Raw genomic sequence first — 18,543 nt, forward strand, 5'->3', positions numbered from 1 at the left:
ATAGTGAATTTTGCACACTGGAAGCTGTAATGTGGTGTGTCTCTTTGGTCTTGTGCACCACAGAACAGAAAATGGCTTTATTGCTTCTGTTAATTTCTTTTGAGACTTGTGGCATTACTTTCTTGAAGATAAAGTAACTTAAACTCTATCTTACAATTTTTTCCTTTGATTCATTTTACTACCAAAATTCTTTGAGCCAAGACTCATCTTTTGTAATGATCTCTTAAAATGTGCATGCCATTTGCTGTTCTTCTTCCCTACTCTGTTCTTCTTTACAATGTGTTTCTGATACCTGGAAGCTCTTCAGATTTTACTGTTTGCATTCCTGGAACTAAATAATTAGGTGTTGCCCCACCTAACATTTTTTTGAAATGCATTTCTCTGCATTTCTCCCCAACAGCACATTTCCCAGTATCAGACTCCTAAGAGTACTACAGGATCTTCACATAATCACTTGACCACTACTGTATAGAGTTGGTTGTAACTTTTGTTTTAACTCAAGCTAGCCTAAAAATAACATATTTCTGAAATTCTAAAAGAAAGACATTTCAAATTATAATTTTTAAATATGTGAACACTAGTTAGGCACCTATCACAGTTTTAATGCTGGGCTGGCGATTAAATGAATGGCAGGTGCTCTCTATTAATCCTATTAATCCACCTCTCCTCCCTGATAGAGAAAGGAGAGAGAATAAGGGAGAGACACTTCCAGGCTGGAACCTAAACTACACAGCTTTGATGAGACAATAATGATGAAAAGGAAAACAATAACATATATGCAAATAAAGGCAAAAGTGGTATCATGTTCATCCCCCTTTTTCCTCTGGTAACGCTCACGTCATCACCAAGGTTGCAGGGCTTTCCTGGAAAAGTCCCAGGCTGTACTCCTGGAGTCAGTGGCAAACAGAAGGTGGGTGCAGGAACATGGGGGTTCAGGATGGCCCAGACTGGGATCAAAGGCAGATGAGTGGACAGAATTCTCCCTGAGTGCTAGCCATGGATGTATAATTTGACTCTGATGGTCACTCAGATTTATATCTAGCATGACTTCTATGGGATGAAATACACTTACATGCTTATAATCTTGGCAAGTGCAGCTACTTAGAAGAGACTTAACTGAAATAAAATTTTTAAGAAAGAAAATTGGTTATATCCTGGCTCAAACCAGAACAGCACAGCACCATTCAAGTGAGGCTGATATCTCTGAAGAGGACAAGTCCATGTGGGGAAAAAAGGGTCAAAGTGAAGATGCCTCTTTCTCTGTCTTGACGAGTTGTAGAAATAATGTAGTTTTGAAGCAGCTGCTTTTTATGAGAAACAAGCTTTACTTGACATGTAGAAGTACTGACAGCAAAAGGTTCATCAGTGGTTTAATTATGGAGATGCTAGTTCATCTCCAGGGAAGCCATTTATCAAATCTTTGGTCCAACAATAATTTCTGAGTGGGCTGAGTTCCACTGAGACCAGCAGAACAGGATTGAGTTCTAAAAAGATTGCCTTTCTTGCAGCAAATGCTTGATTGTGTATTTCAGAAACAATGGTAATTGGGCAAAATAGCCAAAAGACATGCAACAATGAAATGCTTATTTTTAAGAACAAAAACTACCTTAAAAAAAATTTAAAAAAGAGAGAGAGAAAGTTGACCATTGACTAGTAATTGTTTACAGATTAATTTTCTTTGTGTGATTTACTATTTATCCTCATGAACAGATAGCTAATATTAACTGGATTAAGAATTGAAAAAAGTTAGGGGCAAAATCTGCCTGAGAGTATTTATGAAATGAATACTGTAAAGGGAGAAAATACATTTGGCTTTGGAGGCACATTTCTTTGAAGATTTCAGAACAATTCACTGCATTACGGTGTGCGACTCATATCCCGTAATCTAATTATATATTTAAAAAAGAATTTTAAGTTAGTCATACAGGGTGGGTTAAAAGTGTTTGTTCATTGGGCTACAATCGGTAACTTCAAATCTTCAGAAGTATATTGTACAAATGTAAGAGCAAATGCAGGCATTCACAACTGAATAAGACCATCCCTTACTATGTATCCCTCCTTCTGTCTCCCACTACTAACACAGAATCAATTTATTAGCACTTACCAAAGGCACAAAGTAGCTCCAGTAGTTTCACAACTGATTTCTTATCAGTACACAGTGGCACAGCTCCTCCACAGCACAGCTTTCTACAAGAGTAGAGTTGAAATTCCATCATGATATAGCTTGGGTCTGTCCAATGATACTACTCCAGTGGTGTTTATGGTGAGATAACTTAAATAAATAGCACTGGAAAAAATCTTTGTCCTGTAGAATTTAATCACAGGTAGAAGATAAGCTTGAAATCATTACGTTACAGGAGCTGGTAATCTGCTTTCTTACTTATCCTTGCTATTGTTTTAATAGATCCAGTTGCACTACATGGAGATCAAGCAGAAGGGAAGTCCTTACTTGGCTTTAACAGTTTCAGAGGTTTTGTATACCTACTTAAATTAGACAAAAAAATACTCAACTGCAATGCTAAATGGGTATTTTAGATTGGCAGTGTATAGAACTGTCATAGCACACAGTGTTGAGCTGTCCATGGTCATCTTTGGAGTTGTTCCCTTTGAAAGAGGATTTTTATTAAAATATGTTACGGAACAGGATTAGCTAATAAATCTTACTTCTAGGAAGACTTCGCGCACCTTCAGCTGCCGCTGGTGTAAAATGCCTGAACCTGTGTGCCTCATAAACAAATACTGTCCATTATTTCTTTGCCAAACAGCCAGAACTGTGAAACAAAGCCTACTAATTGATTGACATAGGATGAACATTACCACTGATATTTGTAAGTCTTGGAGACAAATGTATGGTAACAAGGATAGTCTCTCAGGAATACAGAAGATTCTTCTTTCCTTGCATTCATGTGTAATCTTCAGTGGATATTCAAAACCCATTTCTGCATGCTAAGAAAATTGAGGATTTCTTACTGCACTATGAGGTAAATCTTCATTTGTCATAAGCACATAACGTGGTGCACTTTCATACTGAAAAGGGAGTTACTTTTTGTATTAGGTGAAAGTTGTTTGAGGTGGGGGAAGAAAGAAGAAAAAACATACACGCACAAACATGAAGACCATGGAGTGGAAGAGCTATCACTGTCATATTTAATAATATGTCACTACCCTAAATTATAAAACAAGCTTCAGAATAGAATTATCAGCTTGCAGTTGGAAGAAACATGTAGGTTTGCATCTCATTGAAAACTGCCTATAAATGTAATTGGCTAGTTTTCCTGCCTTAGTTGTAAAAAGTTCTGCTAAATTTTACGTTTAAGAGCCAAGAGCAGGCACTAGGATGGCATTTAAAGAGCTGCTTTTTCCAAATAGTGCTCATTTGTCAGTTCTGAAGTGTTCAGAAACCACTCATCTCAAACATTTTGCAAGATGAAAAACAAGACAATGGATTACATGTTCATTGTACCTTTCCACTGTCATGTTATTAAACATCAGGAAACTAGGAAATTAACATCATTTAGTGAAGACCTCTTCTATTTTTCATTTTGCAAGTAAATAATATATTCAAGTTAGACTCCTGTGGGCAGGCAGGAATCAATACAGAAGCACACCTGAAAGTACATCTGCCATACAAGTAGATCTAGGAGCAGCTGAGGTTAATCAAACACCATGTGCTATCTTTACTTTGGACATTAGAGAAGTACATCCGTTGAGAAGTCCAGCTGCAGATCTTCAAACCTTTGGCATTTATCTTCATGTTTTTCTAGACTGTTAGTTTTCCCATTATGTGGACCTCAATACAGATCTCACCAAGTCAAAGCAAGTTTTGAGAAGCATAAGATGGAGCAAGTCAGACACCTGATAAAAGTAGCACACTGTGCATTAATCCACAATTTTACATCATATGAGTGGACTAAGTAAGGCATTGTTGAATTTGGTTCTTGTGTATTTAGGAGCAGGGAGAGCAATCATTCCAGCTCCTTGTAGTGATATTACACAGCGGGAAATAAGCTATGTACTGTGCTGTAGTTTGATTCACACACTTCTGGACTACATTTCCACATACAGCTAGAAGGTGAAAGAATAGAAGGAGCATAAATGAAATAAAAGAGGTGAAAATGCAGAAGTGGTAATAGCAGTACTGTGAAATTAAACCAATAAGTCAATTATATGCTATGGCAAGGTTATTGAATTAGAATGCTGGATGCATGCAGGGAAAAGTTCTGCTACTTATTGGAAAGAAAAATTCAGTAAAAGCTTGCCCAGACAGTGCCAAAAGTTGTTACATGCTTGAAGCAATCTAATTTAAGCACTTGGTCATCATTCCTCTTGCTTTTGCATCTGAAAAGTCACCCTTTATCTTCATTATGGATTTAGTCTCCCTATCCCCTTTTTCAAAAACTTTTGCTCATGGAAGATGTTTGGAGTTTCACAGTCAACGATAAAACCACCATATATATAACTTGTGTTATGCATGATGAAATCACTTCTATACTTCAAGCTGTCATAAAGAAAGGTGTTCTCTGAAAGGGCAGCTCACATATGGTGACCTGGCCTACCTCAATCACTTGCTGAGCCTTTACATTTGTAGTGAAGAATCAGTCAAAAAGCATTTCCTGACACTGGATTCACCTTTTCATTATTTGATTACTTCCCTTCATAAATAAATGCAGACACAACAGACCTCAACAAGGAATCACAATGATCTCACAACATGTCTGAACTATCCATGCTTAGGCATTCTGATTGGATACCTTCACATATGGAGAAACCAGAAACTAAAAATAGCTTATGTCTTTTCCTAAATGACTGCACTTTTGTTGCCTGTTTCCCCTTTTACATCTTCAGCTTGTTTTAAAAAGGGGAAAATACAGAGGGAAGAGACAAAACAGTCTTAGCAATATTTTCCTAGCAAGCTAACTCACCTCGGCACAGGAAGCTGTTGATGCTTTGTCTGCCTCTCTCTCTCTTCCCCCCCCCCACAGCACACTCATTGCTGAAAGGAGGGCTGACACTGTGCTCACAAAAGCAGGCTGAGTAAGAAATGGAAAATCATATGCCGTGATTAGCATCAGCCTGAAAGCATTCATTGTTTGCTTGCTCTTCTGTGCATGTTCATTTTGTGAGGATTTTGTGAGCTGCTTCAAAGGTTGAATTTAAATAATGCTGATTTCAGAGACCAAATAAGCTAATTAAAATGCTATAAAAATCGAAGGCAATTCTATTTCTAGGTACTTAAAAAAATCAAAAGATTCAGTGAACGTGCAGCCTCCCGGGTAGCTTGTAGAAGAGGCAGTGATTCCCAATAAATAGCAGACGTTGTATTTTGCATTTTTGAGGCCAGTTTTTTCCTAATCCTCAAAGATTCATATCCGTCCTTCATTTTGCGCATGTCTTGTGGTGGTTGGTTGTGTGGATGGATTAAATGTGACAAGCTGTGACATCAGCAAGGGCAGGATGCTGCCTGGCTGTGTGGTTTTGCAGTGCATCCTCCCATTACTGCTGGGCTGGCTCATTCACGCTATAGGGTGAGCAAATGATGTGTAGTTTGGGCCCAGCATGGACTGAAGTCCTCAGCACTGTGCCTCTGTGCAGAGACTGTGTTACAGTTATAAAGCAAGCAGATTTCCAGTCTCTGTTTGTGCAAGCAGTACAGCTGAGAAGCCAATGCAGAGAAGTTTTAACTGCTAATAAATAAACCTGGAAGTGATAAAATATGCCAGATCTTTTCTGTGAGTGCAGTAGTCACTGGCCTTGCAACTTTGGAAAAGCGTTTGAATGAGTTTTTTGGTCTGCAAAGCTTTTGTGAAAGCACAAGTTGTGTTTTGCCTGGGGACTGGTGAGGACGAAGAATTAGTGTTCAAAAGCCTCTCAAAGGTCAAGTGGTTGTGGTTATTTTGGGATATGGGGAGAGAAGCTGATTTACCACACCTGTAGAGATCATAGGAAGTGAGAGCAAGTGGAGAAGGAACATGATAGAATCATCTTTGTTGTGAATGCATACTGTATTGTCAGCTTCTACTGAATTCAGAAGGGAGAAGTGTTGTTTATTGATAACCCAGGAGCCTACAGATTACATAGTTATTAATTAATGATCTTGTTCTTAAGCCTGAAGTGCCAATCTAGTAGAGGGTTTTTTTGGTCGATATTGAGGAAACCTGGAGCAATAACTGCTGAGACAGCAGGCTCTGGAAAGGTGAATGCTAATAAGGGCTATTCTGTCCTTCAGGTACTCTGAGGTATCATTTCCGAAGTGCTCCCAGTCCCTTAGGACCTGCTGTTAAGGTCTGGGTCTTTTAAAAGTAATCAGCAGAACAAGAAGCTTGCGTAGACAATTGGTGGTTTTGAAGCAAACAAGGTCTTTGTAACAGCCTGAACTTTAAACTGGTTCCATTTCATTCCTCATAGCTGCAAAAGTAAGTGAAAAACAAGGAAGAAGGATCCTTATGTGTTGTAAGAGGGACTTGGAGGGCAACAAGTTGCCCTTTTGGAAAAGATAAACTTGCTGACATTTCCTGTGCATAGCTTTTGACCTTCATCTTGGAGATCCTGTGCTCACAGTTTATGTGCTTCACTGTCAATTCAACATCCTGCTTTTCTAGCTGAAGACGGCTCTCCTTCTGGAGGACCTCGTAGCAGCAGAAGTTCTAACTGGCACAGTTTATCAGTGCTTGTTCCTGCATCTTTCCAGTTAACATCTTGGCTTTGAACATTGAGCTCCTCTCCAGGTGAGATGGGCAATTCAGTCTGCTTTAAGTTTTATGTTCCTTAAATTGGCATCATGGACTCTAGAAAGGCAGTGAAAGTTCATTGGGACACTGTATCTAAGGATGCTGCTGACAGTAGTCACCTGCTGCAGCAGCTCCTCACTCAATTTATTATCGAGAGGGGGAATTTAATTATTGTGCATATTTACACTCATCAGAATGACAGTGACTGTGTCACCATTGGTCCATATCCTGACAGCATAGCAAAGGGAGTGTGTGTTTGCAGCAACCGGCTTACAAGGCTGGACAAAGATGGTATAACACACAATTAAGCCATCTCTATCAAATGAATACTGATAGATCATCACTGTCTCAGCAGACATAGCAGGGCAGTATCTCAGATGGCACTTTCACGTCTTTCTTAGACTGTAAGATAGAAAACATCCCATGAGGTTCAGGGTTGTTTTGAAATGTCTTCCTCATAGGGCACATCTTTCAGGTCTTAGGTTGACCTTGTCAGAAAAGTTTGTTTATTGTTACGGTGTTGTTTGCACCTCTCCTCTGCCAGTACCTTATGCTAGTTTTCTCCCTCTGTTTCTCAACTGCATTTGCCACTAGGCAAGCCATCTTTCCAAGCAGAATCTCCCAGTGAGGGTGCAAGAAAGCTCTGCTGCCCTGGGAGTTGTGTTAGCCAGCTGGTATGACCAACCTACCAGATGAGAGACTGTTCTCAAACATTGGTGGAAGCAAGACATTATGTTATCTTCTGATGTGCTTGGTAGCTATCACATGGAAATGCAAAGGGAAGCTACACCAGCTGAGTGAGAGTGTACTACTCCAGCATAACAAGATTTCCCAGTCATATAAATTATAGGCCAAACAGATCTTTCTTCAATATAGTAGCTCTGTTATGGTTACCCTATACATCACCTTTGAGTTTCTAAATGTGCTGTGACCTACTGACAGCGGTCATCCACAAGGCTTCCCATCCCAGGAAGTTTTGTTCTGTATATGACAATAAAGTTTGATAAAGTCAGCTTGACGTGTTATCAGAAATTCAATACTTTTCTGAAGATTACCCAGAATGGAAACACCCCTTGCTTATGTTTTTCTTCTCTGTAGATAAGATACTTGGTCCAATGTCTGTGTGTGCACTTGCTTTCCTGGACAGGATCAACCAAGGGAAGAAGAGAAGCAGCAGCTACTGGGCACGGGAAGGAAGGATCTGTATCCACAGGTGTGCTCACTGGAGCAGGTCTGGCTGAGATGCAGCATGTTGACAACCAAAGCTACCTTTCCTTGCCCTTGCCCTCCCAAGAGAGTAAGTTTGTAAATGGGAGTAGGCTGAAAGTGGCATGGGTAGGAAGCAAAACATGATTTCTAACAACACTTTGGAAAGCTGTCCAGTAGCTGATTATGCACCTGGAAAGAATTTCCATTCATTCTGGAAAAGCTTTACTCTAGTAAAGGAAGGCTGTGGAAAGCTGTTAACACAGGCCTGCAAACTTTGACTCAGCAAAGGATGACCCACAAAGCAAAGCCTTCCAAGGAATAGAGCAACAGGATTTTGAGACAACCAGCAAACTGCCCTCTCCTCTCATCACTGCTCTTCACATTCACAGAATGATTGCTGCTCTCAAAAGGCAGCACATACAAATGGGCCTAACACTGATACCAGTACAAAGACTAGGAAGACATCTCCAGTACCTGGAGTACTGCATCCAGTTCTGGAGTCCATTTTACAGAAGGGACATGGATGTGCTGGAGTGTGTCCAGAGAAGGGCCAGGAGGATGATCAGAGGGCTGGAGCACCTCTCCTGTGAAGACAGACTGAGAGAGTTGGGGTTATTCAGTCTGGAGAGGAGAAGGCTCCAAGGAGACCTTATCGCAGCCTTCGGTATCTGAAGGGGCCTACAAGAAAGCTGGTGAGGGACTTCTTAGGATGTCAGGTAGTGACAAAACTACCTAGGAGGAATGATTCAAACTAGAGGAAGGTGGATTCTTCCCCATGAGGGTGGTCAGACACTGGAATAGGTTGCTCAGAGAGATGGTGGAAGCCCCATCCCTGGAAGTTTTAAAGTCCAGGCTGGACAGGGCTCTGAGCAACCTGATCTAGTGGGAGGTGTCCGTGCCCATGGCAGGGGGGTTGGAACTGGATGATCTGAAAGGTCCCTTTCAACCCTGAAAATTCTATGATTCTGTCATCTCACCAGCAGGTAGCAGTCTCTGGAGTATAGCAGCTTCTGACATGGGCCTTATAAAGGCCCTGGTGCCAGGGTGCTGGTAAACATGCTTTAGTTGCTTGTTATGACTGAAGATGAGGAAGGCATTTCTTGTGAAGTCTCCTGGAAAGGGCCCAGCTGAAGAACATTTGAAAGCTGGGAATAGGCAGGACAGTGATCACAACAGAATTACTCAACAGCACATGTTGAACAGCCCCAGTTTGGCAAGCCCTCAAGTGAAATGCCAGTGACATAGCCTTCTGCATTTTGGTAAATGAAGACAGTGTCTGGAAACCAACTAAGGGTAGAGAGATGAGAAGAGAGCAGACAAAAAAAAAAAAAAAAAAAAAAAAAAAAAGGTACACTAGCCTGCACCAGCAGGTTCTAGGTCAGATACACAAAGGTATTTTTAATAACTTTGACAATGTCAAGTGAATTTATCCAGAGTCAGAATAAATGCCATTAACAGTTTTGATCTGGTCTTCAGTGTCCTACAGTTAAATTTATAGCATTCCTGGTAACAGCCTGACAGGTTCTTACTGTGCCTCAGGTGTGGCAGTTGGCGTGGCTTCCACACACCAGATGGCATGCAGCCAGGCAACTCAAATTCTAGTGATCTTGTATATTAAAAAAAAAAATAAATCAGTTTCACATCCAAAAAGTGATATGGGTAAGGATAAGATTGAGATCTGTAAAAGCAGCAGATTGTTCAGTCAAGCAGTCATTTTATTAATAACAGCATGTTGCCTAATTTGAAAGCAAGGAAACATTATCACAGAATGACAGATCTGCCAAAGGACATAAGAAGTGCCTTCTTACACCGAGACATCACACAGGATCTCTTGTAGTGTCAGCAGCAGCATTCTGTTGTAAAGGAGGAAGAATGTAGATGTGCTGGTATCTTAAGCATGTGCCAGATAGAAGACCTTATTTACCCATATATTTTCTCATAATACTGTGTAGACCTTCGACTGGAGTCAGTATGACAGTAGTTTGTTTGCTGTTATCTAAATGGCTTTATTAAGCTTTTACAAGACAGTAGAGTTAATCATTCTTATGCTCCCTGACTGTAAGTCTGCATGTAAGCACATATTTCAATAGAACACAGGGTACAGCTGGAAAGTTAGTGGATCTGAGGGAGAAGAACTACCTTTTGAAACAGAATATTTGTGTTTGAACTTTGGAATGGGACTGTCAGCCTTTTTTTTTTTTTTTTAAATTTCTGTTTAAGCAAAAATAACTAAACCCTAGGTCCAGGTGGCCATTCTCTTGTTCTACAGTAGCTATTAAAAAGCTCATATGGGTGCTTAAGTAAATAAGTATCTTTCTGCTATTTGTTTCTTTCACAGCTGCAGCATTTGACTCTTGCAAGCCCATCAGTGGTTGCAGACATTACAATTTCTGTCATGTGTCACATGTTCTGGTGGTAGGATATACTCTAAAAGAGAAAAGCCAGATTCATGTCTGCAGTAAAAAAGTGTGACAATGCTGGGGCTAACACCGTATGCTTGATAACGTGACAGGTGGAGCTGGCACAGTGCCTATAGCTTGTGTTACATTTGTTTTGCCTCCTCTTCTAGACCATAGATGCTGCTGACACTTTGTCCTCTTTGGGTTGCACAGTTCTCTTCTTTATTCACTAGGCAATTCTGTCATCTCTTCTTAAGTATCTGAGAACTCTGGGGTTGTTACTACAGGTTCACTGAAACCTACCCTCAATCTATGAGGCTCAGAAATGGGTTGGAAAGCACAGAAAGAAACAAGTTACGAATATCAGCACAGAGCCCAGCATTGATGTAACATTGATTAGAACTTTGTTCCTTTGTACAGCTTTCTGCCCAAACCAAGGCAAGGTGCCCAAGAAATATTAGTCAAAACAGCATTCAGGCTGCATTGTAACAGAGAAATTAGGTGTAGTGCTCTGGCAAGGCTGGAGAAATCAGGAGAAACCAGCTTTGGAAGGCACTGAAAAGACCCTGATCTGCTCTTCTAATTGACCAGGGCTAGGCTTACCTCAACGGTGCTTACTAAAGCCTTTTGCTCAGGGTATGCTGAATTCAGAATTCAGGCACCAGTCCAAGACTGTGGCCAAATGGCAGTTAAGTCACACTACCAGAATATCATAAACAGAAGTTCAGTTTCAATCCCCGTTTGGCACTTCATACTGGCAAAATGTCCCTTGTTCTGACAGATTTCAGTAAAATCAGGCAATAGGTTCAGAAGTTATGGGAAGTTGTACAATGACCGACATACTCCTTTATGTTTGCTTTCACCAGTTACTGGGTAAGAAAATAATTTCAAGAATTTAAAGCATATCTTCAAATGTATCATAGAGACATTGTAACTGCCATTTTTTATCCCCTTTGTAAAAGAACTGCGTTTTTCCCATGCATGCATATGCCCAGATTTTACTGCCTGTGCTCATCTAAAATTCACTGACAGTGAATCATGGGTACATCATGGGGCTGCTTCCAAGTCTTTGAACACATGTAGTCAAAGCTGGATAAAAGGACTGCAGCCTGAGACCCTGGGAGTGTAGGAGAAATTATAAGCAAATACTATACAGACATTCTGTGATAAATTCATCATTCTTTAGAAGATACAAAGTCATTTCTTGGCTGGACTTAAACCCATAAGAAGTACTATTCAAGAAAGCTTTATTATGTGTTACAAACTAAGAGAACATTAAGAAAGGTTGTACATGAGACCAAGGTGGAAACCAGCTTGCCCAGCAGTAGGCAATCAATTGGGAACTGAAAAAGCAGGTTAGCAAATAAAAAGTCTAGATACATTTCACTTCAACAAAGTGAAATTTAGAAGAGAGTTAGGAAGAAAATCAAAATCCAGAAAGCAAGCTGATTATACTGCTCCTATTATTGCTGCTGACATAGGAAAAGGCTTGGACTGGAAAAGAAACTTGAATTGCTTACTGGTGAACACCCATCACTTTAGATAAAGGAAGTTTGTGTACAGTTCCAAGAACTCTAGTTTCATGCAAATTTGAGAGTAAAAGAAGGTAGTCATTTGATCCATAATTTACATTAAGTGCCACCTTTGCTATCATATTTATATTTATACTTTCTTATTATTTGTATTCTTTAGAGTGGTGAATGGGAAACTTCACTACAACTTTACTGCCTTGGATAACCTTATGGATCGCCTGTGGGAAAATAAACTAGTTCCAGGTAAGGGCAGATCCCTACCTCCACAACTTTTTACATATGTTTGCCTGTATTGTGCCTTATTCAGAAGGTTGTTAGAGAGCTTTGCCACAGCTGATTTTGATAAAAATTCTTTTTTTTCCTAGTTGTCTTTACCTATAACATCTATGTAAATTTAAATAGTGTGAGCATAACACTGTTAGAGCAATTAGGATGACAAAAATGGTTTTACATTGGTTTCAATAGCAGTGTAAGGTGGATGAATTGGGAAATGAGGTCTATCAAAGGGGAGAAAGCTTTGTACCCATTAATGTGTATGTAGAAGGACCAGAGAAGCAGATACTCAAGGTATAGTTTCTCTTGAATTTCTGCAAGCATCCATCCAAAGTTCTCTCTGAGCTTTGAATTTATGATGGTAAGTATTAGTATTGATTTTTGTAGTCATTGTTAAGTAACATGTGAGCAGCCTCAGATCTGAAATATTCCTGATGGGGACATGTAGAAGTGGGGACAGAAAATCCATTTAATGTTGCTTCTTCATTAACTGTTTGATTTAGGTATTGCAATAACCCCTTCATTGATCAAAAGGAGATTGCATTCAGAAAAAAAGGACACCAATGTTTTATGTCTTTTTTTTAGGATTTGAATTGATGGGGAATCCATCAGAATATTTTTTAGATTTTGAGGATAAGGAACAGGTAGTAAGATGGAGAAACTTAATTGCACTTCTAGCCCGCAGATACATAGGTAAGTTTCAAAAAAACCCCACCACAAACTAACAACCCCTCACAGGAATTAAAAAGACCTGATATCTATTCTGTTGTAATCCCTTCTAACTACCTCAGAAAGTTCAGTGTTTTGTGATACATTTCAAGACTCCAGATTGGAAAAGACAGAGTAGAGGATGAGATAGTATCCCCTTTTTTTGCTGTTCCATGCCCAACATCCTGACTGAGTAATGTGTTCTGGATAGCACCTTTTGCCTGCCTCTGAGGGCTAACTTTTGTTACATAGTTGTGGTTGTAAACATCAATACTTCCCACATGCCAGCTTCAAATACCTCTAACGAGACGGGCGCCTCAGGTGGGATTGAGGCTAGAGCAGTGATATAACCACAAGGCTGTAACACATATCACCTTCTTCTAACCTTTCAGTTTTTTCATATATTCCTGCATTTCATCGAAAATGAGAGATCATTTTTGAAACTACCAAAAATCACATGTCCCTCGTTATTAAAAATAGTTGATACATGTACCCTGTTTTAGCTCTGGGCGTGGACATCACCTGCAGCAGGTGATTGGATTGTCTGGATCATTGACTAACTGAGAGCATAGTCTGAATATGCAGCTTGCTGATAAATGAGGCCTTTCCTACAGACAGGTATGGATTGGAGCATGTTGCTAAGTGGAATTTTGAAACATGGAATGAACCAGACCACCATGACTTTGACAATGTGTCTATGACAGTGAAAGGTAAGCATGCTTTGGAGCACTTAATAGTGTAGTAACGTGAGCCAGATCAGTGGGGTGAGGGGAATGGCAGGGTAATACTGAGAAAGGAGAGGTGCTGGAAAGGAAAAAAGGTAGATAGGAGAGATAAGGAATGTATAAGGTATACCTACTCTATTTTGTTAATGTCATATTACTTATTGCAATTTGTTCCTTGCTTAGACAGCACTATAAATAATGGGATAGTAAAACAGGGAAAGTGGAACATAAGTTACTCTCACAAGGCACAGTTTGTTATTTTTATATAAAGTAAGGTTACTGGGGGTAAGGGACTGAAGGGTGTAGAGAGAGGAAGACTGTTCATCATTGACACCTGCTTTGGGAACCTGTCCTTGTAAGACCTATTTGGAAGAACCTTGTAAATGCAGCTGAAGTTAGGGTGTATTCTCTTGTTGTCAGTGCATAGCAAAGAGAAAACCCATTTTGTGAGGTACTGCCAATAAATGCAGTAATAGGTCAAGATTCTGTTTTGAGTAACTATCTTTGATATATGGATCTGCTTGGATTTCAGGGTTTCTCAACTATTATGATGCTTGCTCAGAAGGATTAAGAGCAGCCAGTCCTCTGCTAAAATTTGGAGGGCCTGGGGATTCCTTCCACCCCTTACCCAGGTCACCCATATGCTGGAGTCTCCTGTTTCATTGCTACAATGGATCCAACTTCTTCACAGGGGAGACTGGTGTAAGGCTGGACTACATCTCTCTCCATAAGAAGGTCAGTCCAAGATTGTTTTTTTAAGGCTACTTTTTAATCAGTTCAATCCAAGTTATATTATATTCTGATTGATTAAGTTGATTTCCAGATGACCAATCCAGCCTAAACCAGAAAGGATTCTAATCCTTTCATTCTGATGAAACTTTGAAAATGTTCAGTTGCAAGTCTTCAGCTCAAAGCAAATTTGCCTCTCCCTGCTTCCCAGGGAGAAACAACTCCTTTACCTCTTTTCCATTTTGTATTCCAAGAGACGTTTGTGTAAACAGCACAATCTGTAATGGACTAGGTAAAAATATTAATACTGTCTAGCCCACTCCTCCTTAGGGACTCCAGAAAGGTGTTTTCAAAATTCATTTATGTCTGTACAATATATTTGTGTGTTTACAACTGTTGGCTCACTTTCACTAAGCAGATACGAAGTATTTTTGCAGGGAGGTGGAAGTTCTCTCTACATCTTGCAGCAAGAAGTAGAAACAGTCAATCAAATTCAGAAGCTGTTTCCAAACTTTTTATCTGTTGCCATATACAATGATGAAGCAGATCCAATGGTTGGATGGTCAATTCCACAACTCTGGCGAGCTGATGTGACTTACGCAGCTATGGTTGTAAAGGTAACTCAGTTCTTTGATAATCTTGTCACAATAGGGTTTCCTGATGGGTTAATGAAGTTGCAAAAGTAGACTTAACAGTCAGTTTTTAATCAGGTACTCAGAATAATAGATACAACAAAAGAAGAGCTCCTTATTGATAGAACTGGGGGTTTCCTGAATAGTCTGTTTTGAGTAGCTTTATTTAGTTTTCTTTATCTTCCCTTTAAAAAAACCAACAAGAACTAGCCTTCCCTGTGTTGGAGGTTGTGTGAGGTACTGTAGACAGGTCCCCAGTTAGTGCCACCCGACAATACTATACCTATTCACAGTCCATGTAATACTACTGATATCATCTGACTACTGGTAGCTATTATCTCTCTTCTATGAAATGTTATTTCCCTGCTCCTTCCTAAGTTTATCTCACCAAGAGACATCAGGTGTAATTTAGATCTCAGCACATGCCCATTCTTTGATTTTTGATACTAACTGTATGTGTGTTCTTATTAATTACTTTTAGTAATTACTGCTACTGGCCAGAAAAGTAGAAGGAGAAAAGAATGCTCAGCATTCCTGCTTCTGACAGATAATGTAGCCTGGTCCCAGACCAAGCTCAGCTCTTGCCCCTGCATGGCAATAGTTTGCACTGCAGGCCTGTTGCTTTGTGAGCTACCACATATACAACATCCAGAGTCCAAGCACTCCTGTGCAAAGTAGTAATTCCCAAAACTGGGAGCATGTATGTGACCCAGAAACAACATACTTCCTGTCAGCTGCTTCTGTGGAGACAAAGGCTCACAGCTCCTTTAGGCTGTATACAGCAGTAGTCTTCTCCAAAGCAGTAAGTTAGTGACTGTGAACTGTGTCCAGTTCTGGGCCCCTCAGTTCAGGAAGGATATCGAGGTCCTGGAGCAGGTCCAAAGGAGGGCAACCAGGCTGGTGAAGGGACCCAAGCACAGATCCTATGAGGAGAGGCTGAGGGAGCTGGGGCTGTTCAGCCTGGAGAAGAGGAGGCTCAGAGGAGACCTCATCACTCTCTACAACTCCCTGAAAGGAGGTTGGAGCCATGTGGGGGTTGGTCTCTTTTCCCAGGCAGCTCTAAGCAAGATGGGAGGGCGCGGTCTCAAGTTGTGCCGGGGGAGGTTTAGGTTGGATATTAGAAAGAATTTCTTTACTGAGAGGGTGATCAGACACTGGAATGGGCTGTCCCGGAAAGCAGTGGACTCTCCATCCCTGGAGATGTTTAAAAGAGACTGGATGTGGCACTCAGTGCCATGGTCTGGTAACTGCAGCAGGAGTGGATCAAGGGTTGGACTTGGATGATCTCTGAGGTCCCTTCCAACCCAGCCAATTCTATGATTCTATGACTACCTTGCAGGGATTTTTTGAGAGCAAACAACAGTGTTTATATTTACATGGTGATATAAAGGGAGAATTAAAGACACATCCAGTGGAAAATTCACACAATTTAATTGTGCTACAATTATGAGGCCTTTTCAGTTGTCAGCTTCCTGAAGTTCTGTTTCATTTCTATACCTGGGCACAGCCTGGTAGAAAGAGATCTTGGAAGCTGTGACCCCTTGCAGGAAAACAGTACAGTAACCAGTGAAATACTGGAAGAGCTAATTCCCTGTTAGAAACAAGCAAGTAAAATGACTTACTGAGGAACAGAGTCCAGAACTGGCCCCTAGTCACTTGTGTAATGGGTACAAAGTAACACCAGAACTAGAGGACCATTCAGAGTCAACTCAGGTGGTAAATCCAGGCTACTAATATTCAACACAGAAAAGTATAATCTGTTGTGCAGTAGCCAAGGAAATATATTTATAATTTATGCAGAGTATTTTAATAATTTTTACTGGCAAAACTCTATGTGTGTGCTGCAGATTTTCCAGTGCTTAATGTAGCAACTAATGAAAAGTTTTTCCCAGAGCAGTGAAGAACAATTTAGTCCTCCAGAGTAGCATCTCTTTTCAATATGCTGTAAAGATTATAAAAATAATACAGGCATCACGTGCTTAGTGGATTTTCTCCCAGGTAAAGTTCCCTCTTCTCTGTGACTTTGCAGGTAATCATCCAGCATCAGAACCTGCTGATTTCCAGAGCCAACAACACCATTAACTACACACTGCTGAGTAATGACAATGCCTTCTTGAGCTACTACCCTCATTACTTCACCCAGAGGACTCTGACAGCACGTTTTCAGATGAACAACACAAAGCCACCTCATGTCCAGATGGTGCGGAAACCAGTGCTGACTGTCATGGGCTTGCTGGCACTGCTAGGTATAGTAACCACTGATAAAAGAGAACATCAAGAGCCTCTTCTACCTAGAGGCTTGTTGCCTAAGACTGATTATTTCAGCCATCTCACCACTGATGAAAGCAGGATTTCTCCTACCCATTGTTTTCTGGCCATGCTAAGAAATTGAAATTTCATTTAGTCTGGGAAATTAATAGGTTAGGAGATGTCTCTGACAGTGTATTATCCATTTAATTTATTGTTTTGTTCGTACCCTCTGTATGCCAATCATTCCTTTTTTGTTGACTGGTACTTCCCTGTTGTGCCATCACTGCAGGATGCAAATGTCTTTAAATAATCCCCATAGCTGGTGGACCATGCAGGATTTTAAAGGAAGATCATAATTAACTGTTACATGGTTAGATGTTGCTAGATGAACTGCTTTTTTTGGACTTTTACAACTGCTATTGTAAAATAATCCTGACTGAATGTTATACCTGGTAAAATGGCAGTATCAATGGGAGATGATTCTTTTTATTTAAAGTTTTGCTGCAAGCTAAAGTGTCATGAAATGGCAATTGCTATCTGGTAAAATATGTTAGAACATAGCTTAACCTATAGATTCCTGTGTTTTGACCCTTCCTGTTTCAGTAGGTGATACAAGACTGATTCATAGTGATGCTTACAGACTTGTCACATTTTTTAAAGGAGAAAAGCAGATTTTTGCTGATGTAAACAGCAGTGAAAGTGGAAGCACTCATAACAGCACAATTGGTGTCCTGGCATCTGTGCACATCCCAAATAAGATGCAACCCTCAGACAGCTGGCAAGCTACTCTACTGATTTATTCAAGTGAGGATAACAGGACTTCATCCAACATCAGCGCTGTCACAGTGAATGCCACCCACTTCCCCAAATTTAGAGGTAAATACCATGTAGGCAGCTCACAATTATCTTTAGGATAGAACATCTGCTGAGCTGATTTTCTTTGCAACAGTGAGCTTCATTTGCTAACTTTCTCATCTTCTGAGTACTCCCAGATTTTCTGAGATATGATGGTGCTCTTCTACAAGAGATTCTTTCTTAATGCCTTCTCTTAGATGCTATCCTTAGTAGCTGTGGTAACTGCCTCCTCTTTGGAAAGCTATAAATCTCAGTGGTTTTGGCTGGATATTCCTAGTTCCCTTACTGGGATGACACCAAGACAGCCAACAGGACCACATGATGCAGTTGATGCAGTTGTCAAACAAATGTGTGGAGCACCTTAGCAAAAATAAGAAGGTTTCCATTCTGGTTATGGGAGTATAGCTTGACATTTTAATTGGGCAAATACAAATTGTAGAGCATTATAAGAGTGCTAACTTCATAACTTTGTAGTGGAAGACAGGCTTCCAAATGCTGAAATG

General features: G+C 40.3%; 1 protein-coding gene across 5 annotated transcripts in view; it reads left to right on the forward strand.

The window, feature by feature from the left end:
• The window catches only part of IDUA (alpha-L-iduronidase), a 48,421-nt gene that overhangs the window by 21,497 nt on the left and 8,381 nt on the right, over positions 1-18,543 (forward strand). For 2 of the 5 annotated variants that reach the window (XM_071731217.1, XM_071731220.1), the window contains 7 exons: positions 12,029-12,111; positions 12,727-12,834; positions 13,464-13,559; positions 14,107-14,309; positions 14,741-14,920; positions 16,965-17,181; positions 17,846-18,061. In XM_071731217.1, the coding sequence (XP_071587318.1) occupies positions 12,029-12,111; positions 12,727-12,834; positions 13,464-13,559; positions 14,107-14,309; positions 14,741-14,920; positions 16,965-17,181; positions 17,846-18,061 (1,103 nt within the window). Of the gene's footprint in view, positions 1-7,826; positions 7,942-8,003; positions 8,026-12,028; positions 12,112-12,726; positions 12,835-13,463; positions 13,560-14,106; positions 14,310-14,740; positions 14,921-16,964; positions 17,182-17,845; positions 18,062-18,543 lie in introns of those variants that run through there. The other 3 variants (XM_071731219.1, XM_071731222.1, XM_071731218.1) reach the window with 3 other exon arrangements.

Source organism: Heliangelus exortis, chromosome Z, assembly GCF_036169615.1.
Source record: "Heliangelus exortis chromosome Z, bHelExo1.hap1, whole genome shotgun sequence".
Classification (NCBI taxonomy): Eukaryota; Metazoa; Chordata; class Aves; order Apodiformes; family Trochilidae; genus Heliangelus; species Heliangelus exortis.